The sequence below is a fragment of the Vulpes vulpes genome, chromosome 14 (assembly GCF_048418805.1).
Source record: "Vulpes vulpes isolate BD-2025 chromosome 14, VulVul3, whole genome shotgun sequence".
Lineage (NCBI taxonomy): Eukaryota > Metazoa > Chordata > Mammalia > Carnivora > Canidae > Vulpes > Vulpes vulpes.
The window spans coordinates 67,847,818-67,871,506 of NC_132793.1; the positions used below are offsets into that span (position 1 = coordinate 67,847,818).

The window sequence follows — 23,689 nt, forward strand, 5'->3', positions numbered from 1 at the left end:
CTTTTGTATATTCTTGGAGTATTTTTCTAAGAATACACCACAAAAGACACTGAGGTTTCACAGGAGTTTCTTCATAGTCTAACATTATGCATTATTATATTATTTCCCTGAGAAACCCTCAGATAGAATGGAGACTTGATTTTGTGTTTAAGAATCTGTAATCAGGAGTCTTTACCAGGATAAGAATCAGAAAATCTGCTTTGCCCCTATTCCACACGAGGCATATTAAAATTTTCATCATTCCCAGATTTCTGACCTCCAGATGTTTTGTGGTTGCCTTTTGCCTTAGAGCCATCCCATGAAAAAGATCTCCTTTTCCCTCAAAAAAAAAAAAATGTGATTCACAATAGCTAAATAACATAGTTTCTAGCACTTTTAGCAGGGTTTCAGGCATTCAGGGCACAGTGAACATAACTCTGAATTCTAGAAGGTCGTACTTTTCCACTAAAAACTGTTTTAAATGCGTTGCTTCCAGTAGAGTAGTGGGTTGTATGAGCAAGTTTACTGTATACAATTTTAAAGTAATTTTCTGTGAAAAGATGTATGTTTGAGAGACAAAACAATGTCCTGATACTGAAAACTAACTTACCCTAAAACCTTTAAAAACGCGGATATAAAATTAATTGATGGTAGTGGGCCTTATTATGTATGTGATGACTCTAAGTATAACAAGACAATATGCTATAAATGTTTTCAGATTGTTCTAATGAAAGAAAGAAAAAAAATGGGTTGGTAAAACCTTTTGCTGAAGTAAAAGCAGAAAATCAATCAATATATCAGAGGTTCAACTGAGTACTTTCCTGTGGCAGTTTGCCCCAAATTCCAGAAAATAAGATATACCATTAACAGATTACTAAATAAAGTCAGTTTCATACACCAATGTATTAGAAATTATTTTGCAGGTAACAACTAATAGCAGATACTGTAAAATACTGAGCATTTCACTGTCGTGTTAAGTGGTTCTGATGGAAGCTGGTCTCTTAAATTGACAATAGGTAGGTAAACATCTTTAACCTCCATTACAGGGGATATTATTGACTAAAATATTACAAAATCTACCTTGAAGAGCATATTTAATCATCACTCAAAATAGCACACTGAAAGTTAAACAGTTGCCCTGGCATTTAGTGTTGCTGAGCCCACTACTTCCTATTCGTAAATATTTATTTATCTAGGAGACCAGAAATACAGTTTAGAACACCACCATTCTGTGCCTCTTTGTATAATTTCAGCATTTTCTCAACCAGAAATGCCATTTATGATGGCCAAGCTGTGTTCCTGAAGCTCCCACATCACCTCTGGCTCAGGAAGTCCCTTTGGGTCACACATCCCTGGTCTCCCACTTCACTTCTTTCTGGTTCCTTCACATTCCTATAATTTTAGAATGAGATATGACACAGAAGAGTTTTCAAAATCCCAGAGTGTGACCAATTCTCAGGGAGCAGGGGACTGCTATCCTTCAGAGCATGGACTCTAGGCACACTGCTGGGTTCAAATCACGACTCTACCAGCTTATAGCAGTTTGGCGTTGGGCAAGACGCCGGACCTCTCTGTTGTTAAGCTTTCTCATTATGTAACACAGGGATACTATTCGTGCCTGACAAGGTTGTCATTGCAAAGAATAAAGATGTTTTACATCCATGTATAATAGCAAACAATTATATAGCAGTTATCAGGTGCCTGGTACTGTTCTGGGTCCTCAGTGCATTGGCTTGATGTTGTTGATACTATTGATAAATAAGACTCCATAAGCGTTCGATATTGTTAATAGTATTGCATGGTCATGTTGGCGATGGCTGCCTCAGACAAGTATGTGAGAGTCTGATTCAGATTACTTTTATGATTCTCTCACGCTAATGAAATCATTTCTTAGGGCTAAAAAAACTAAGGCTCAGTATGGTTGGAGGAACTCTAATGAAGACCTCAGCACCAGAACCTGGAATCACCTACCTTCTCCTCCTTTGCCCTTGACTCCCATCTGCCTTGTAGATCTTCCTGTGCCTGCTGTCTCATTCTTCACGTGATCTAGGGCAGATGTGTCCTAACTAGCTTCTCTATAGCAGTCTAACTTCTAATCTGCCCCTTCCATTGACACTTTTTTTATTTTATTTTTTTATTCCTTTTTTTTAATATTTTATTTATTTATTCATAAAAGACACAGAGAGACAGAGATACAGACAGAGGAAGAAGCAGGCTCCTCACAGGGAGCCCCATGTGGTCCAGAACTCGATTCCCAGACCTGGGATCACACCTTGAGCCAAAGGCAGATGCTCAACCACTGAGCCACCCAGGCGTCCCTGACACTATAGTCCTAAAGGACAGCTAAGGATGTCATTTGCCATTCACAAACTATAACTTTGCTCCTGCTTTATAGTACAAAGTGTAGCAGAAGTTTCAGTGTGAATTCTAGAATATAAAGCTAACATGATCTGAGAGATTTGTGTTAGTCAAGCCTATTTTTCCAGCTTCTGAAAACTGCATACTCTGAAACCACTGGTACTCCATTCTCATGGGAACACTCATCCTTCTCCAATACAGCCGTGACTCAGATCTTTCATGCATTCCTTCTCCCTGGGAAGTCTCTCTCTGGACCACCTAATAAAATCCTATTCATTCTTACTTACCACCCTTCCACCATGGGATATCTTGCAGCCCATCCTTTGGTGGGCATTTTTTGTATGAGTAAATTATTTTTGAGGTTTATAGAGACAACCTATGGCAGTGAGCATAAGCACTCGTCAGTGTAGAAGAAAAGATCCAGTGCCTCAGAGTTTTCCTGTTCATCAGGGAAAATTTCTACTTTATTTGATTCTACCACTTGCAGTTAGCTAACTAAGGTAATGTGCTGTGAAATGATTAACAGGTGCAACAAGTGAAAAAGAAGCTTCAATTAACTCTCTATAAACAAATTTAGTAGTTGGGCACTTGCGTGATTTCCTGACTTTAATATTATATGGTTGATGAGCAGTTTGTCTCAATAGTGTACTTGGTCATCAGTGTGTAATCATTATCTAAAATAAGAAATGTTCTCAAGTAGCATATACAGGAGAGACCCTTGATATTTGAAATTAGCAAGTTACGTGTTACATTTTCAGTTCTCGTCTCATACTCCCTCAGTAACTTAACTTTTAGCGCCATTCCTGAATAACTCCTAATTTTTCCAGCATAGTCTGTCTGTTTTACAAGCATCTGGAGCACTTAAAGAGCTAGCCCTCTGCATGTATCACTGCCTCTAATTGCAGCAGGATGGAAGGGAATGTGTTCAAGGTGGGCAGAGTTGTCTGAACTCACATTTAAGAGTTGGGGTGCTAGCTGATTCTTAAAACAAATTTGAATTAAACAGGAGAGCAGACACTGCTAGAGCAAAGACCCCGGCATATCCAGAGGACTGTGAGCTTGGGTGTGGAAATTGGAAATCAGGTGAGATTGGGGGGTGGGGGGCTCAGACTCTGCGCAGTTCTGAGACTCCAGCAGGGCACTGACCCAACAGCGTTAAGTATGGTCTGAAAAGGTAACAGAATGGAAGCAACACTTCAGAAAGATTTTTAGAGAAAATCTTGAGACTGTACATGAGATTTACTATTACATGTGTGCACAAAAGTTTGCATACAGCTTTAAGGAACTCACAACCTTTGTGAAGCCCATCTTCAGGCCTGGTGAAGAACCCTTCAACTGGAGACCAGGAACCATGATAAAATGAAAGGAATTTTATCCTGAAAGCCTTACCTAGGATGGTAGCAGTGGAGATGGAGAGAGGCATTTCTGAAGAAAACAAGTTTTGGTATCTGATTGGAGAGGGAGCTGGAAGAGGAAGCTGGAATAGTCAAAGATGACAATTTGGGAGACTGAAAAAAGAATTTTAATAATGAAAAAATTAGCCTTGGTTCAAAAAGGCTAGTATCTGTTTCGTGCTTTTATTAGTTTTGTATGCTTGTATTTATAATTGAAAGTCCTAGGGGAGAAAAGTGAAGAGATTATGTCTAAACACCCAAGTAAGAGAAAGTTTTAGAACTTTGGGCTCAAAGAGAACTACATGCTTGCTCAATTGAGCTCTGTGGGACAAGGCAAAATGTCCTCCTCACAACATCTTAAGCCAGGAATATGTTCTTTGAATTTACAACTTCTTAAAATAGGAGTCAATAAAAAAAAAAAAAAAGCAGCAAGTGTTTTCAAGTTAACTAGAGAGAAAAAAAATTTTTTTCTCCTCACACCACATTTCAAGTCTTGTGTATTTACACTAGTTTTAATATGAATGTTTAGAAACTTGTAACCAATCGAGGTCGATTCTGTTATCCTTCATAAAAATTATATTGTGAATGCTTAAATTGTTGTATTTTATGTGAAACAATATTTTTAATCAAATCAAACTATAAAACGAACTGACTCTAAAGTTGGTCTGTTCTTCATTTTCTCATAATCTATAATCAGGAAATCCATTCACTCATGCTTTATAATTTTTGTGCTTTTAAGTGGTCAGGGGAATGTGACATCTGCATACAGTCACATCTGAATTGATCATTGTCCAGACGAAGGGTAACTTTAAAACATAGCATGAAGCAAGGTTGGGTCTGTATATTAGGAGGTTATTGAGAGGTAGTATTGCCCACCTCCCAGACCCCTGACTTTGAATGAGACCATTCTCCTTGGTGAATTTATCTTAAGGTAGGACAACAGCCTCAACGCAGGCCACAGCGTTCTGAGTGAGGAGGAGGCCCGCGGTTTCCAAGCCAGTTTAAATGCAGGCTCTTCTTAGCAGTAAACCACACGCATGTATTCATCATTGATTTTCAAATGATAGGTTTCTATATCGCTGGTTTAGGATCCACAGTCTTGCATTCCTGAATCTATATTATGCCAAAAGAATAACAACTTGGTGGCTGGAAACAGAAATGGTTATTATACGGCTCCAAAATGCTAGCTGGCACAATATGCTAAAAACAGCAGAAATTCACCGGTAAAAGGCAGAATTTATTTGTTCTTAAAAATAACTTTATGTTCTAAAAATGTGAATTTAAGAAGTGTCATCGTGGTTCAAAATATTTTATATTCAATATGTAAACACCTTAAAATATGTGACTAATCTTCTAAAATGGCATAATTTCCAAATAACAGGAAATATTCCAAGAGAAAAATAGAATGCTTTTCAAATCCATTTTTTTTTTTTTAGTTTTGAGGCATTTATTGGATGAAAAACTATAATGCATGTTTACTGTTTTTTTTCCTGCTGCCCTAAATCATTGTTTAAAAATGTGGGCAGAGAGATGGAGGCTTTGTTGGAATTTCTCAGAGAGTTTACTGTAGAAAAAAATTTTTTTTTTATTTTATAAAAAAAACCTTTTCTCAGAGCATCCGTGAAGCATTTCCATTTTCGCACACTGCCCCAGTGCTTGTCATATCACAGGACAACACATTTCACAAAGCGGTTTTACTTCCTTTTAGCAAAATAACTCCTCCATGCAAACCAGTATTGGCATCTACCAAGCCAGGGTTTTAGTTTCTTCTGATCTATTCAAGCTTCATTGCACTGCTTAACTGACTTTTTCCCCCCTTCTTTTGAAATTACCCACCTAATTTTCCATTTAATTGTTTATTTAAACCAGATCTCACGCAGGCTTAAGAGTTAAGTGACATATGTATTGAGTGTTTCAGACTGAACTTCGGCTGACAAAGTATAGTGCAAATTTTTTCTGGGTTTCCTCAGTCTCTTTTTATCCAGTAGAATATATTAATTAAAACTAGAGCCTTAACATATTCACAAGAATGATTCAGTTAAGACATATTAAACATGAACTCTATTTTATCAAACATTTTTGTACGTAAGCACATTCTCTGTATCTGTCCTAGTGATACTAGGTAAATGTATCTGTTTCATGTGATAACTTTTGCCACCAAAACCTGTCCAGGTTAACTGGAAAAGAAAATTTTGGCTTTTGACATATTTAGCCAGCTGTAGAGAATTTAGCTACTTTCGGTGAAGTTTTCTTATAGAAGAGTAATTTATATTCAAATTCAACCAACATTTCCTAAGAAACTACTGTGTACTTGACACATGTTTTGGTGGGGAGGGGGAGTTCGTTTATTTTTATTTTTTGCCCCAGTAACTTGGAAAATTTTACGGATGACCCAATTGACAGATTTAATCTTGTAGTTATTTGTTGTATATTCAGCCTGTTTATTCATGCATAAAATGAGACAGGTAAATGAATGGGATATGAAGAACAAATGTGCTTTATGTAGTTTGCCTCAGATGGATTCTAATTCAAAGGATGTTTCCATAAATATTTCCTGAAATATACCTGTGCTTTGCCTTCCCACACCCTCCTTGCTTCTAGCTCAGGCCATCACTATAGTTTCCAGACTGCTTCATACTCCCAGACCTTCCAAATGACAGGGTATCCCAATGCCAGTATATCTCTCTGTCCACTTTTAGAGGCCTGTGTTCCACCCCTGCTCTGCAACCTTCACGGGTCTGCATTTCCACCTTTAAACCCGAGATGTGTCAGCCTGGAAGTCAAGATCTCCATGTCCTTCCAAGGTCTTCGACACTCCTCTTTCTTTTCATGAGTTCCCTTCTAATGAGCTTGCTCACAGTGTCTCTGACTCCATAAATTCCCACCTCCGTCCTTTCCCCGAGCCAGGTCAGAAGCCCAGCTTCTGTCTCTTCTCTTTTTTCAAGGCCCACATCAATTCCTGCCTCTTAGATGAATCTTTAGTGGATAATCTCTTCCCTCCGGGGAACTGGGTAACGCTTAATCTGGATTACTCTGTGGGCACCTCTCCCTAGGCTGCCTTGTCCTGGTTGGCACATTTCACACATGCGTGATACTGGATTACCACAAAGAAATTGCGGGGCCTTGAGGACTGGGGGTATGTCCTTGCCTCCCCACAGGGTAGCGCACAGTATCATTCGTCCTGGGGTAATAGACACTTGGGCTTCGGGATAATGATAATGAGTGTTACGACCGTAACACTGAGGTTTGACTGTCTCCTTTGGAGACCTTCAGAAAACACCTATCTAGTTTTCCAGCAAAGATTGTTGCATTGGGTGGTGGGTCTCTCTTCCTCTCCAAAGGCATTGGAAAAAGCCAGCAGAAGACGTTGTGCATCAGCTAAGTTTGCATCACCTACCCCCATAGCTCTTCTGTCACGGAGAAGTATATTTTGAATTATGAGAAATGGCATCCTTCAGCTATCCAGTTCTATTACTAGGGGTTTGAACATCAGATGTCTACGAAAACCCTTGCAGTGTCCACATCAGATGACTGTCTCTGTGCCTTGATGAATCAGTACATCAGTGGAGGCATCATGCCTTCATTTCAGCTCTTAAGAAGGAATCCTGCCTTTTGAAACTCTGCGTGAGCAGGAAAGCAAGCCTTCAGGTCATGAGCTGAACTTGAGAGGAGGGCAAACCAGATGTAAGAAAACCATAAGGAGAAACCACTCCAAGAAAACGGGGACTCAATAGCCGACTGTGAAAGAGGATACACCTCCTGCATGTCCTAGAAATTATAGTCTTATGGTGCGCCCTTAAGGACACACAGACACACAAAATAAAACCCAAACCATTGAACCCAAAGAGTGAGTCACGCCAGCCAGACCTCTGCCAAGCTAGCCAGTTAAAGTGCAGGACCGACTCTGCTTTCCTTAGACCCTGAACACAGGTCTGACCTTCTTCATGAATTTTTAATAGGAAAGAAATATATGCTGATTTCTGAGCAAGTTGGTATATATTAGCTCTCTTCTCATTAAACATTTTTAATCTTCAGAGAATATTTAAAAACTCACTGATTGGGTTACTCTTTACATAGAGGCTGTTGGTCATCCTACAGACTTTGTTGTATGTCTTACCTTGTTAAGCTTTTATTTTTAATCTTGTAGAGTGTATTCTCTAGAATCCTACTTGAGTCTAGATTTCTTCCTGAATGCTTTCGTTGTTTCGTGTTAACAGGGAACGGATATGGCAATCCCCGAAACTCACCAGGTCTGCTGGTCTCACCTGGTAACTTGAACAAGAATATGCAAGCAAAATCTCCTCCCCCCATGAATTTAGGGATGAATAACCGTAAACCAGATCTCCGAGTTCTTATTCCACCAGGCAGCAAGAATACGATGCCATCAGTGGTAATGTGACACTACATTTTAAATAAATGTTGATAATGTTTTGTATATGTTTTGCTATTTTTGTATTTTTCTAACATTCTGAATTATTTAGGTGCTCCCAGAAAATTAACATATCCATGCTATTGCTGGAGCCCACTTTGTATTTAGCCATTATTTCTGGTAACTGGTTCACATTTCCCTTTTCCATGTTAAAAAAGAAAAAAATCCAATAAGCTCCACTATAAAACTCCTGTTTGGGGGCAAAAAATAAAATAAAATAAAATAAAATAAAATAAAATAAGATAAAATAAAATAAAATAAGATAAGATAAAATAAAATAAAATAAATAAGCATTTCTTTGTAAGGCCTCCAATTTATAATTAGAAAGAATCATTACTTATTACTATGCTTATGGCACAAAGAGTTTGACACAAAGAGTTTGACCAATGGTAGAATCAAACTCACAGAATAGGGAATTTTATAACAGATTTTCATAATATTGAACTAGTTATGTCCTCAAGGTGCTGACAACCAAAGATCTTTTCCATAATTTCTAAATGAACATTCTCCTATGAATTGGCCATTCTTTTCTTGAGTATATTGCAGTGATAATGTTTAATATAGCATATGCCTGTGCACTGCCTCAATTCATCTTCCCATATATGTGCTTCATGCAAATAACTACCTCTCCAAAGCAAATCGTTTTTAAAATTCTAGGCATTCTGAGAACAAAGGTTATATTTTACATCAAGAAGTGGGCACTGTAAGAAAAACTAAATAAAAAATAAATAAGAAATATAAATAATATCCCTGGACTCTATCATTTTTCTTTCTCCTATGTCTGCAGGGCTAAGACAAAGATAATAATTGTGGGACCAAATTCAACAACAAAGAGACTTACATCAGTGTTCTCCAAATTAGCTTTGCTTAAGAGTGAGAACATTTAAAACCAAGATTCAGTAGACAAATTTAGATCATTCTGCAAACACATTTCTTTTTTTTCTTTCTGTGCTCTGTGGCAAGCTTCAGGGTAAAACAGTCCTGCAAGCTGATTAGTTTATTATGGCACGGTGCAGATTAATTTTGAATATCAACCAAAAAAAAAATCACATAATATGCAACGTTCCCTTCGGAAAAGACTGGGTCTAATAAATAAAACCTCCCACAGGGCCATAGCCAAGCAGTGTGGGCCATGCATGTCAGGCTGTCTCTATCAGCAGATTTATTCCAAGTTCCTTAAAGCTGATGCTCTCTCAGGGATGCCGTGAGTGGTCAGCACAGCCTCTCACCAGCAGCCAGGTGTAGTTCCCCCCTCCTCCGGCAAGTGGGGTTTCAGAGTACAGCCTTTTTTTTTTTCTTTTTTTCAAAACATGGTGCTGAAATAATGAAGGTGGAGACACTGACCTGTGCAGAAAACTGGGTAGATTGTCTTCACATTTGAGACAAACAGCTCATTAAGAGAAACAAAGAATGTCTTTGTAAGGAGTTATCTGTAGAGTCTGGGTTTTAAAATTGTTTAAACTGTTGTGTCTATCAGAAAATGCTTTGCCTTTTGTTGAAAAGATTTTGCCCAATTATAAATATTTACAGACACTAATTAATAAAACTCCTTCCCCATGCTCTCAGTCTGAGGATGTCGACCTGCTTTTGGTAAGTAGTAAGAGTACTTCCCTTAAATGGCACATGTAAGGAGAAACCCAAGATGACTTTTAGGTGGAGTGGCTCTAGTAAACCGGGAAGATTTCAGAAGTTGCCATAGTATGTCAACATTAACCATATTTAAATGCCATTAATTTCAGGTATCACACACAGGTGAAAAGAATGTCAGGTTATTTATTTTTCTGTCACAGCCTTTGTAAGTGAAGACCATGTTTTCAATTTTATTTTAGGACTTATAGTAAAATTCTAACAAAAATAATTTTCTTAATTGTATAAACCACGAAGATGCTTATTTTTCTAAGAATTAACGTCTCATGATCTTTAAATGTATGTGAATCTTTAATCTTCTTGCTGTAAGGAGTTAAATATACATGTTAGCTGCTTTGCCTTCTCCTTCGGAGGGAAGTTTAGATGAATCTGAAAAAAGTGGTCAGAGCACCACCTGCTGGTCAGAGTGTGGCATGAACTTCTGCCCATCTGCTCTGCTGCGTATAGAACTGAGCATAAAAACCACCGTGGTTGATTTTAATTTTTTTAATTTGCATTTGAATAAAAACTGAAACAATGGAGTACAGTATACATATTTCATCAGTTTTCAACATAGTCTGTTTTTTACCCATAATAAAGCTTATGGTACTTGTTACTAGTTCAGTTGCCTAGGAGATACTGATGTAATGGGTTACTATGGCAACAACTGGTCTCTTGAAGGATTGTAAATGATAGGGTTGGCAGAGTTCATAGAGACACATGTTAAATGATTAATTTCATGAGATTTGTACCAACTTATCTCTTTATATGCAAAACTAGTACTGAAATCTAACATTTTTAACTTTAAAAAATTGTATCAATAATGTCTCTTTATTTACTTTAAAAGAATCAAAGGATAAATAACTCCCAGTCTGCTCAGTCATTGGCTACCCCAGTGGTTTCCGTAGCAACTCCTACTTTACCAGGACAAGGGATGGGAGGATATCCATCAGCCATTTCAACAACATATGGTACCGGTGAGTAGCTTTGCCATGTTCAGATAGTACATTAAATACTTTTTATTAAAAAGCAAGATTTAAAAAAAGATAGTACCTCTTAGTCTATTAGGAAGCTTTAGTTAGTACCTGTGGTGTCCAGAGACCATACCATTACCTATTTGTTTCTAAGACAAAGTGAATATCCATATTTTTCTTTCTTAAGTGACTGAAAGTTTTATTAACCCAACCTGAATTCAATGTAAGAGACCAGATTCAAGGAAAATGAGCCACTATTTCTTTGATGTAGCAGAAAGCTCACTTTCTCAGGATTGTTTAAAAAACATTTCTAGATCATCAAATACATATATACTGTAGTGCCAGATTGTAGTTCTAATAAACCAATTTTGCAAGCTGTAGTACTTCAAAGCTTTCATGGAATACTTATTTTGGGTATATGATATATCTCTTTTAAATTAAAATTGCTCCTGATGCTTTATCAGCCCTTCTGCCCCCAAAGTAAGAAAATTTACAGTAATCATTAAATAATACTAATAGAATATTTTTAAACTGGAAATGTTTATTTGCCGTTTGATAATTTTCAAATTAAGCATTTTCCTTCAATTTTTATTTATTGTTCTAGAGTACTCTCTGAGTAGTGCAGACCTGTCATCTCTGTCTGGGTTTAACACCGCCAGCGCTCTTCATCTTGGGTCAGTAACTGGCTGGCAACAGCAACACCTACATAACATGCCGCCATCCGCCCTCAGTCAACTGGGGTAAGCAATATTATTTCTTTTATAAAACACTTTGAGAATGTGTTCTTGAATGACAAAAGCGGTCTCTAAATACTGTGCTCTGGTGTCCCATTAAAAGATGTAAAATTCTACTTTATCAAAATGTGAAATTATCAGATCAGTATCTTTTCAAGTAGGTTAAATATTACTTTTCTTATATTTTAAGAGGAGCGGAGCTCTGTGATAATGAGATAAATTATTTCCCTATCGTTTTAAGCTATATTGGTTTCCACTTCAATCAGTGAAAAAAATTTCATAGTTAACTTTTCATATAGCTCATGTGGGACATAAGAAGACACTTATAAGTTCTTTAAATTTTTGAAATATTTGTGAATCCTTATCACTCAGCATTCACCACATAATGGATGCTAATCTTAACTTAGTATTTGTAGGACCTACTATTCTATTGATTTCATGTTTATAAAATACTACTCATAAGGTTATATGTTTATAGATATCATACAAATATAAGTATATGTGTATAGATGCATACATATACTAATTATCTAAATTTGGGTATAAAAATAATTTCTGTTGTTTTCTGAAATCAGAATATGTGTATTTCTGCCCCCTTGTGGTAATTTTGAGAAATGTCTTTATTGGAAAAAAATGACTCCTGTCGTTTATCTATGGAAATGTTCAAACCTTTAAAAAGCCCCGAATTCGTAATTCACGCTACTTCTAAAACAGAGAGTTTTTTTAAGTTTAAAATGTGAATCAAAGATCTGACTTTAAGTTTAGTAACTTACTAACTGCAGTTAATCTTCAGAAGAAAATATTAGGGAGGTATAAAATATTGAAACATGAGAGTTTATATTTTAGAAACATTCTATATATCTGCCTCACTTTTGCTTTTCTTCTGAGCCATTTGGCTAAAATAGTTAGCTAGCTCTAGACTTCTGTTTCTAAAGACATAATGAGAATAAAACACTGATTAGAATAAAGATCACTGATTGACATCACAACTTCATCTCTTACCCTCCGTGCCCTCCTAGCTTTCTTGTTGAATTGATTTCACCTAGGTTAGTGCTCCAGTAATGCAGTCTTCTCCCATTCACTGTTTGCTTATGTGTATCCTGCTCACTAATCCTTATTGTTGAAAACCTGACCTGTCATGTAAGCAATAAAATAAATTCACATGACACTGTTGCTGTGCTTTCTTAAAAGATTAACTTTGAAGATCTATTAAATATTAATCAGCAACAGAGTTTCTCTTTTTAGGAGATTTAAATTTTCTCAGAATTGTTAACTATGCAAGTAGACACTTACTGCAATAACTGTTTAAGCTAATTATCACTAACTGCACGATACCATCCAGGCCATCTTAAAACACATACATGCGGCATTGCACTGCCGTGGCAAAGCAGTGAATCCACTGTACTTGCTTCTTGGCAAAAGTAAAGGCAGCTGTTCACTTCTCATTTTTCACAAAATTCATCCATTAGAGGACTAAATTTCCTTAGAAATTATCAATGTCAAAAAAAAGAAATTATCAATGTCAAAAGCCGTATTATTTTCTCTGAATATGGCTTTCTTTGTGTTTAGTAACACTTGATAATTTGCATTATATATATAAAACACATTTATTTATGTGTTTTAACTATACTATAATCTTAAAAGTCCCCTAAATTACATGGGAAGGATCCAATTCTCTGCTGCCCTTAATAAAGGCTTCAGTCAATGAGAAAGGAGAGAACTGGCCTAGAGAGAAACCAAATTACGTCAGCCAAGGATGAAGCATTTTGTGTAGTTCCGGTTTCTTTCAACAACGGTTCTCATGGTGCATAATTTGACTCAGATTTAAGTCTAGGAGTTTTTATTGCACTTAATCACTTCCCTTATCCCTCAAATAGATAGGATACCCCTTCCAGTCTTTCTAATTTGGGCCAGCCTTCCTTCCTTCCTTTCCTTTCTTCCTTCCTCTCTTTCTCATTCTCTCTCTCTCTCTCTCTCTCTCTCTCTCTCTCTCTGTTTCACACACACACACACACACACACACACACACGGGTAGCTTTTTCAAAAGGAGTTTCCTTGAGAGGGAGTAGCCCATGTTCACATAATTGTTAAACTATCTTTTTAAATCCCAAGTTGTAATATCTATGTAAAATAAAATATGTGAGGTGCCTTAATTCCTTACAGTGTGAATTAATTTTAAAAATCAGTATTTTTTTAGGCTATAGTATCCTCATGTTCTTGTGTGCTGGGCTCACATTCCTTTGGATAGATACAGTGTTCAAAGTAGAGCAGAATATATTTCAGCTCCTCCAAAGTGAATATTCCCAGCAGCCCAAGATGGTCACCAAGTTCTTTTCTAAAATTAAGAGTGTAAAAGAGCTCTTCATGTTTTTTTGATGGAAATACCTTTAACTCTTTGAAGCTTTACTTTTAACTCTATCTAGTATCTGATTTTATCTAACCAAGTCAGATAAATGACATACTTTGATTTGATGTAGGAAGCAGAGTTGACTGGCAGAAGGAACTTGCCATCAAGGGTTAGTGACAGTCATTTGAATATGAATATTTGAGAAGATGCCCCTGAAATTTCTAAGTTTTTTTTTTCTCATATCACCTTAAGAAAAGGGCAGCCTGTTTTCTGGAAGCATTTCTATACACCATCTTTGTTGATGTGGGTGTTTAAAGACAACTTTTAAAAGGTTAAGTTAAATATAGTTTGATAGTCTAATTTCCGGGCGGAGGCAGTAAGAAATTTGAATAAAACTATCCAGTCATGTTTCATTTCTGAACAATTATGGGGAAGGGTAGGTGTTTTCCCAGTTGGAAGACATCTGTAGTAGATGAAAACCTGCAGCAGGATTTGATATGGGCAACTTGCATCTCTGGCTTCTGTCTCCCCACCCACCTCTTTCTCACCCACACACATGGAGTATTTCGCAATTACATGTCTATAAAAATTTTGTTCTCAAGAACAAGCAGACCAACATGCTTGTATCTGAATCTAGCATGTATACAGCTAAGTGATTTTTAATGCTTCTTCTTTTCAAGATAATAGTTTGATAACAGAGACTAGCCGATTACATTTCATTCTATTTGGAATCCTATACCACAGTATAATGAAGCTGAATCTCATTCATCACGTACATTTCATTACTGTGGATTTAGTGTCCCCAGAACTACTCAAAATGCTTCATTTATGCTTTCAGTATCAAATGAAATGCCACCAAAAAGAAAACTTAGGATCTAGCCTATTTGTTTATAGGAAGAGATAAACAATAAGTGTTATATCTCTTATGGGGAAAAGATGCAGCAACACCTATACAAGCCAGTTCACAATGGGAGATACAGTAAATGAGTAGATGATGCAGCTTCTAAAAGCTGTATGAAACAAACAGCATCTTGATTATACTATTTTTTCTTTGATTTATCCAGATTAACTTCTTATACTAGTCCAGCTCACCAAATTTTTTTCTAATTGTCCATGTTCTCCCTGCCTGCGAAGAAGCAATCTAAATGTCAAAGGGCAGTCAAAAGTATTTGTAGATATGCCACTTTGTTTTCAGACTCCTAATTGACGTTCATTATTAAAAAGTGTGTGATTCGTGGTAGAAGCATTTAATTAAATTTTAGTGAAATAGTCTTTCTTATCGAGAGCCAGGAAAATTCTTTCTTCCAGAAATCAAAAGATGATTTCTTCTGACATCAAAACGAATCATTAAGTAACTTTGAACCAAGATAAAATAGTCCCACCACTATGGGTCCATTTGAAATACAGGGGTTTCCCCCCACTCTGTCTTAATATCTTCTTGATTTGAAGATTATTTAATTAAACTTGTAAAAAATTACTAATATAGACTGTAAAATAAAAACCACAAACAAATGATGACAAGCTTAAGCAGGTGATTGACAATCATAGGCACTCAATGTGGTAACTTGATATAAATGTTAAGACTATTTTGATTTTATAACATAAAAGCCAGAGAAAGAAAGGCTTAATAGGGAGTCCAGTAATTCTCCTTTAGGTCATTCTAGACATTAGCTCATCTATTAATAAGGGAAGGAAAGTAATTCTTTGCCAGTAGGTGGTGCTTTTGTATAAAACATCACTCAAAGATAAACTCATTTGACTAATTTTATATCTCTATACACCTTGAGCCTGAAGTGCATCTCCCAAAAAGCCAGCCCCAAGTTAATTCCACTTTTTCCTCTGAAATATATACCCATTCTCTCACTGCTCATAATGACTTTTTGTCATCTAATTCTCTCCATTTGGAAGTTAACATAATCACATCCATGAATAGACAGGCTCACTTTCATTTGTTTGGAACGGGGGTATTTGTATGGATTATTCTTCACTGTGACTCCTCACTAGAAGAGAGATCTGTACGTTCTTGACAATATGGGCAGGTAATGCTGACTCTAGCCACGAATGTCAGTGCGATCAGAATCCAAGAGCAGTAAGAGCATCTTAAAAGTGATGTCGGCAGTGTTCTTCTGGTTTATCCTGATCAAAGTCATTGCGGTTGCTAATCTACACTTAAGGGCTTAATGCTTTTCCCTCCAGAGCTTCAAGTACCTAAATTCTTCCACATTTTGGAAGAAGGGAAAGTTACACTCTCCTGGAATAAATGAGGATTAAGGCTTATAAACACAATAAAATCACACCAGATCCTTCTTTACAACAGCCTTAGACAATCCAGATTCCTCAACTCATGCCAATTATAACTCTAAGATGAGTGATACCCTACTAAGTACCCCAGCAGGGAGAACCTCGCAGTAATGAAGTTGAGGTATTTGTGGGAAAGAGTCGCTACTTGCATCCCACGTAGCTGCAAAAGGATGAAGGCAGCCTATTGACCAGTCTTAGTGGCGTAGGAAGTCAAAGTGTTTTTAAGCCAACGCTAAACTGTCCTGCAGATAATTTTCACCCTGCTTCGCATCGTGTCCCCCTCCAAGTTCTTCACCAGATACAGTTCAATGTAGCATTTCATGGATTCATTCATTTGAAATTTGAACTCTCTACACTTTCTCTGAAGATCATACAACTTCATGTGTATGTGCTTATTACGTGGAGAGAAACATTTGTATCCGTAACAGGCTTTTTCCAATCATTTCCACACACGGGCATTAGGAAATCAAAGGGGTCTCATTCAAAAGCTCAATGTTGTATCTTAAATCTTAGGTTATAGTTTGGAACTAGTCTAGGGACAAATCCCATGGACACAGAAAATGCTTTTTCCAGCATGTGGTGTTAAGCCTTTCTGAGCCAGTAACCTGGATGTGTAGGGAGCCTGTCAGAGACTAGAGGTCTGATTCACGAGGCCTGGCCCTGGGAAATCCTGGGAAATCCTGTAATTACTCCCAGGCGTTGGCAGTGGCTCTGAGAAGGCGCTGCCCCCCGAGGGCTTCCAAGCACTGCTCTCCTCCCTCTGGGCATGCTCCGGTGTCTATGCGAGTCTTGAAGCTGATGTTTGATGTAATTGTGAGTTCCTGGGGGCTCCAGGCCTCCTCCATCTGTAACTGGGTTTCCTTTCCTCCTACAGAGCTTGCACTAGCACTCATTTATCTCAGAGTTCAAATCTCTCCCTGCCTTCTACTCAAAGCCTCAACATCAAGTCAGAACCTGTTTCTCCTCCTAGAGACCGTACCACCACCCCTTCGAGATACCCACAACACACGCGCCACGAGGCGGGGAGGTCTCCTGTTGACAGCTTGAGCAGCTGTAGCAGTTCCTACGACGGGAGCGACCGAGAGGATCACCGGAATGAATTCCACTCCCCCATTGGACTCACCAGACCTTCGCCGGACGAAAGGGAAAGTCCCTCAGTCAAGCGCATGCGACTCTCTGAAGGATGGGCAACATGATCAGATTATTACTTAATAGTTTTTTTTTTTCTTGCAGTGTGTGTGTGTGCTATACCTTAATGGGGAAGGGGGGTCGATATGCATTATATGTGCTGTGTGTGGAAAAAAAAAAAGTCAGGTACTCTGTTTTGTAAAAGTACTTTTAAATTGCCTCAGTGATACAGTATAAAGATAAACAGAAATGCTGAGATAAGCTTAGCACTTGAGTTGTACAACAGAACACTTGTACAAAATAGATTTTAAGGCTAACTTCTTTTCACTGTTGTGCTCCTTTGCAAAATGTATGTTACAATAGATAGTGTCATGTTGCAGGTTCAACGTTATTTACATGTAAATAGACAAAAGGAAACATTTGCCAAAAGCGGCAGATCTTTACTGAAAGAGAGAGCAGCTGTTATGCAACATATAGAAAAATGTATAGATGTTTTGGACAGACCCGGCAAAGGGTGGCCACTGGTAAATGTTAGGAACACACCAGGTCACCTAACATCCCGAGAACGCGCTCACAAACCTGCACGCATATCATTGGCGTATGGCACTCATTAAAAAGGATCAACGACCATTAAAAGAGGACCATACCTATTTAAAAAAAAAAATGTGGAGTTTGAGGGCTAACGTATTTAATTAAATAAATAAATAAATCTGGGTCTGCATCTCTTATTAAATAAAAATATAAAAATATGTACATTACATTTTGCTTATTTTCATATAAAAGGTAAGACAGAGTTTGCAAAGCATTTGTGGCTTTTTGTAGTTTACTTAAGCCAAAATGTGTTTTTTTCCCCCTTGATAGCTTCGCTAATATTTTAAACAGTCCTGTAAAAAACCAAAAAGGACTTTTTGTATAGAAAGCACTACCCTAAGCCATGAGGAACTCCATGCTTTGCTAACCAAGATAACTGTTTTCTCTTTGTAGAAGTTTTGTTTTTGAAATGTGTATTTCTAATTATATAAAATATTAAGAATCTTTTAAAAAATCTGTGAAATTAACATGCTTGTGTATAGCTTTCTAATATATATAATATTATGGTAATAGCAGAAGTTTTGTTATCTTAATAGCGGGAGGGGGGTATATTTGTGCAGTTGCACATTTGAGTAACTATTTTCTTTCTGTTTTCTTTTACTCTGCATACATTTTATAAGTTCAAGGTCAGCTGTCAAAAGGATAACCTGTGGGATTAGAACATATCACATTGCAACACCCTAAATTGTTTTTAATACATTAGCAATCTATTGGGTCAACTGACATCCATTGTATATACTAATGAGTTTCTTTCATGCTATTTTGTTTTTGTTTTTGTTTTTGCATTATTATCAAATGCAGGGCCCCTTTCTGATCTCACCATTTCACCATGCATCTTGGAATTCAGTAAGTGCATACCCTAACTTGCCCGTATCCTAAATTATCTGGTTGGTTTTCAGCCTAGAATCTGAGACACTTTTTAGAAACATGCCCAGAATAGAAAAGCTGTGTTGGGGCACATGTCCTGCAAATATGGCCCTAGAAACAAGTGATATGGCGTTTACTCGACGCATAAGTTATAAATTCCCACAGAAGAAAAATGTGAAAGACTGGGTGCTAGACAAGAAGGAAGCAGGTAAAGGGATAGTTGCTTCGTCATCCATTTTTAGTTATTTTAACTGACCCTCAACAATCTTGTCAGCAATATAGGGCTGTTGAACAATCCCGGTGTGTCAGGACCCCCAATTGTCACTTCTGCATAAAGCATGTATGTCATCTATTTTTTTTCTTCAATAAAGAGATTTAATAGCCATTTCAAGAAATCCCATTAAAGAACCTCTCTATGTCCCTTTTTTTAAATTTTTCAAGAAATAACGATGACTCTTGTCTAATATTTGTCTATAAGGGATTAATTTTCAGACCCTTTAAAAAGTGAGTGCCATAAAAAAAAAAGTTGATATATATTGTTTAAAAGAGATTTCAATCTAGGAGTGATTTTCCTTCTCTTGGAATGTGAAGATCTGTCGATTCATCTCCACTCATGTGCATTGACATACACAGCAACGAAGATCCAGACAGTAAGATCGACACTGCTATCGCACGTGTAGGACATTTCTTATCCATTCTTTTCTTTCACTTGCATAGTTGCTATGTGTTTCTCACCATAAAAGGCTGCCGCTGGGTGGCAAAAGCCAAGAGACCTTACTAACTAGGCTGTATTTTTCTTAACTTGATCTGAAATCCACAATTAGACCACATCACACCTTTGGTTGTATCCATATAGGATACTAGCCTGCCTTGTATTAACGTTTTGTATACTAAAAACAAAAGAAAAAATGTCTATCAACCTTTCCATATATCCCACTACTTGAGGTATCCATGGAACATGAAAGAAAAATATTTATGCAGAGGAAAAACAGAGGATCATCCCTGAAAACACACACACACACACACACGCGCGCGCGCGCGCACACACACATACATATTTACACGTGGGGGGAAATCTAAGAAAGTCATTTTCCTCACCATAGACTTGATCCCATCCTTACAACCATCCTTATAACTTGATGTGTATAAAATATGCAAACATGTCACAAATGTTCTTTGTCATTTCAAAACACTTTATCAATATCAGCAGAAATTTACCAGTGGGTGGGAAAGGGTCATTATGTGAAAATATGAAAAAATAGCCATACTAATTTTTTTACCTGCAATTTGCCTCAGCAACAAAAGAAAAGTGAATTTATAATGCTGAAGATAAAGTAAGCTAAAGTACCAGCAGAAGCCTTGGCTATTTATAGCAGTTCTGACAATAGTTTTATAAGAACATGAAAAAGAACAGAATCACTTGAAAATGGATGCCAGTCATCTCTTGTTCCCGCTACTGAATTCATATAAAGTGGTAGCAAGATAGCGAAGGGATAATCTGAGAATTTTTTTAAGATGATTTAATGAGAAAAAGCACAATTTTGATTGTGATGAGTCACTTTCTGTAAACAATCACTGTCTATCTTTACCCTTCTACCTTATCTGTAATTTACCATTTATTGTATTTGCAAAGCTAGTATGGTTTTGGGTTTTTATCACGGTAAATCCTTTGTATTCAGGAGTTTAGGGCAGAGCCCTGAGGGAGTCTTATTTTACATAACCCATCCTAGAGTAACATTTTAGGCAACATTCTTCATTGCAAGTAAAAGAACCATAAGTAGCGTTTTACACAGCTACAGATATTGTTATAGCTAATCCTATTTTCAAAGATTTTTGGTAATATTAAGCTTAAATACTGGTAACACTGATGCAATATAGGGAAGCTGCACAACCTGTATATTGTATGCATTGGTGAGTGGAAGGCTGTTCATTTCAACCTTTTTTAAAATTGTGTTTTTTAGTAAAATGGCTTATTTTTTTCCCAAAGGTGGAATTTAGCATTTTGTAATGATGAATATGAAAATACCTATCATCCTCAGATCATTTTAAGGTTGACTAACGTGAGAAAAAAAAAAGAATTCCAATACACTCTTTAAAAGAATGTCTGCCCTCTCACACTATTATGTATTTGTTTTTCTTACATACCCATCTTTTAATTTAGAGCTAGCGGGGTTGTTTTTTTTGTTTTTTTTTGTTTTTGTTTTTGTTTTTTTTGCCCCCTTTATGCTTTTGTTTATTTTTCCAGAGGGTAAATGCTTTGTATTTTCTTTCTTTAAAAAAAATTCTTTTTTTTAAAGAAGCAGCCACTTGAACCCTCAATAAAGGCTGTTGCCTAAGCATGGCATACTTCATCTGTTCCCATTTGTGCCATCTGCTGTGATGTCGTCACTTATATGGCGTTAATTTCCTGCCACTACAGATCTTTTGAAGATTGATGGAATACTGGTGTCTGTTAGAATGCTTCAGACTACAGATGTAATTAAAGGCTTTTCTTAATATGTTTTAACCAAAGATGTGGAGCAATCCAAGCCACATATCTTCTACATTCAATTTGTCCATTTTGGTTATTTTTCATAATCGGGTATTGCATTTTGCCTTCCCTATTCATACCTCAAATTGATTCATACCTCAGTTTAATTCAGAGAGGTCAGCTAAGTGATGGATTCTGTTGTGGTTTGAATGCAGTACCAGTGTTCTCTTGGAGCAAAGTAAACCTGGGTCACTGTAGGCATAGGACTTGGATTGCTTCAGATGGTTTGCTGTATCATTTTTCTTCTTTTTCTTTTTCTGGGGACTTGTTTCCATTACATGACAGTAATTAAAATAGCTTGTAAATGAGGGCATACAAGCATTTGCAACAAATATTCAAATAGAGGCTCACAGCGGCATAAGCTGGACTTTGTCGCCACTAGATGACAAGATGTTATAACTAAGTTAAACCACATCTGTGTATCTCAAGGGACTTAATTCAGCTGTCTGTAGTGAATAAAAGTGGGGAATTTTCAAAAGTTTCTCCTGCTGGAAATAAGGTATAATTTGTATTTTGCAGACAATTCAGTAAAGTTACTGGCTTTCTTAGTGATGCAGTGTCTGTGGTGCATTTTTTTTATTAATGTTTTGCTGTTTAAATTTATTCCACTAACTCGTGTTTGTGAAAAGCAGCTTCTCCCACAAATGCAAGTGAGCATTCTGAGTTTCCAGCTCTAAATGCTTAGAAAAGGGGGAAAATTTGTGTTTTGGAGGGAAAGGTGTAAATTGGATCACTTTTCTTGGGGTGATATATGGACTCAGCCAGTGTAAGCAGTTCAACGTTCTTATCACGTGGTTCAACTTGTTTTTTTTTTTTTTAATTTAAATTCAGTTAGCCAACATATACTACATCATTGATTTCAGATGTAGTGTTCAACAATTCCTTACTGGCGTATAACACCCTCAATTTCTTTATCAAAATAGTTCCACAAAGATCTTGGATAACTTGCTTAAACACAGAGATTTTTCCAAAAGTCATTCTGAAAAGCACTACCATACAGTAAAGTAAATTATTTATAAACTAAGATGTGTAGAAAATACTTCTCCAGATTTATTTTTTTTCTTCATCAAAAATAGTTTCTTTAGGGGCGCCTGGGTGGCTCAGGTGGTTAAGCATCTGCCTTCGGCTCAGGTCATGATCCCAGGGTCCTGGGATCGAGCCCCGCATCAGCTTCCTGCTCAGAGGGGAGTCTGCTTCTCCCTCTCCCTCTGCCCATCCCCCACCAGCTTGTTCATGCTTGCTCTGTCACTCTCTCAAATAAATAAATAAAATCTTTTTTAAAAAATAGTTTATTTAAGCAAAACAAAAGAACCATAAGCTTTTATCTAAATTCTTGAAAAAAATAGTAAACTCATAATTTTTTGAAACTTAATATACACATTACCAAAATTCAATGATAATTTCCAAAGGGAATGTCCTTAGAAAGACAACAAAAAGACTAATTTAGGAACTGAAAGGGAAAACAAGAAGGCACTGGCCAGCCACCTGCAGAATTTGGGCTAGTGGGCTAGGTGGTTCCTGTTCTGATGGAAAAAATAATGCAGCCTGGAGAAGCATTGCATGTGGCTTCGAGATAGCCATGCACTTATCTCTGTTCTTTTTATTCATTGTCAGTAAACATTTATTAACCATTTATTATGTGTAATTCATGTGGTGAATCCTAGGATGAATGAAGATATAGCCTTTGCTCTTAAGAAAAAAGTTATCATCTATTATAAACTAATAGATTAAAAGACTCATAGGGAGTAGAAACTGTTCTCAGAGACTTCTGCAAAGTGCTAGGAAGGAACCACCTGAGAGATGTGTGGAGAGGAGCAGAGCACGGACACTTCCTAATCTGCCCAGCAGAGGCAGCCTTAGACTTGTCTTTGGAGGGTGAGTAGGCTGGAGAAAGGCCCAGATGGGCGAGGGCAGGACTAATTAGTGGGCGTGTGACCTCTGTGGTCACACATGGCCCCACACTTAGTTTCATGCTCTACTGTCACCATCTTGATAATTTCATCTTTGAGTCTGATCTGTAGGTGAAGTCTGATTATGTGAGGAGATACGTAGAAAAAAATGGAAAGTTTTTTAGTAACCTTCAAGGCATCTTTTCCCTGCTTTTTTTGAAAAAGGGACATTTCCATTTCACACTGAGCCCCACAATCTATGACTAGTCCTAGATGAGGATATTCTATAGGAACAGAATTCTATAGGAGGAAATAATAGTTATAAAGGCACAAAGTTGGGAAAATGAGAAAAATTTACAGGAACGGTGGCCCATCCTGTTTGGATAAAGCATGGCCATGTGTAGGTGTCGGAGAAGGTCATGGAGAGGACATGACAGCCGACCTGCAAGCTGGACCCAGACAATCAGAGCATCCTCACCCCCGTCCCTGTCCGTAGAAGGTACACTCCCCACCACCATTCCCATAGCGGAGCCACTTCCAAG

The 23,689-nt window shown here is 37.2% G+C and overlaps 1 protein-coding gene across 50 annotated transcripts in view; it reads left to right on the forward strand.

The window, feature by feature from the left end:
• The window catches only part of MEF2C (myocyte enhancer factor 2C), a 169,880-nt gene extending 148,070 nt beyond the window's left edge, over window positions 1–21,810 (forward strand). For 16 of the 50 annotated variants that reach the window (XM_072736815.1, XM_072736816.1, XM_072736826.1 and 13 more), the window contains 4 exons: window positions 7,949–8,121; window positions 10,634–10,763; window positions 11,365–11,500; window positions 17,017–21,810. In XM_072736815.1, coding sequence (XP_072592916.1) covers window positions 7,949–8,121; window positions 10,634–10,763; window positions 11,365–11,500; window positions 17,017–17,338 — 761 coding nt within the window. In that variant the 3' untranslated portion in view covers window positions 17,339–21,810. Of the gene's footprint in view, window positions 1–7,948; window positions 8,122–9,726; window positions 9,751–10,633; window positions 10,764–11,364; window positions 11,501–17,016 lie in introns of all 50 variants that reach the window. The other 34 variants (XM_072736806.1, XM_072736813.1, XM_072736807.1 and 31 more) reach the window with 3 other exon arrangements.
• Window positions 21,811–23,689: the final 1,879 nt, after the last annotated feature.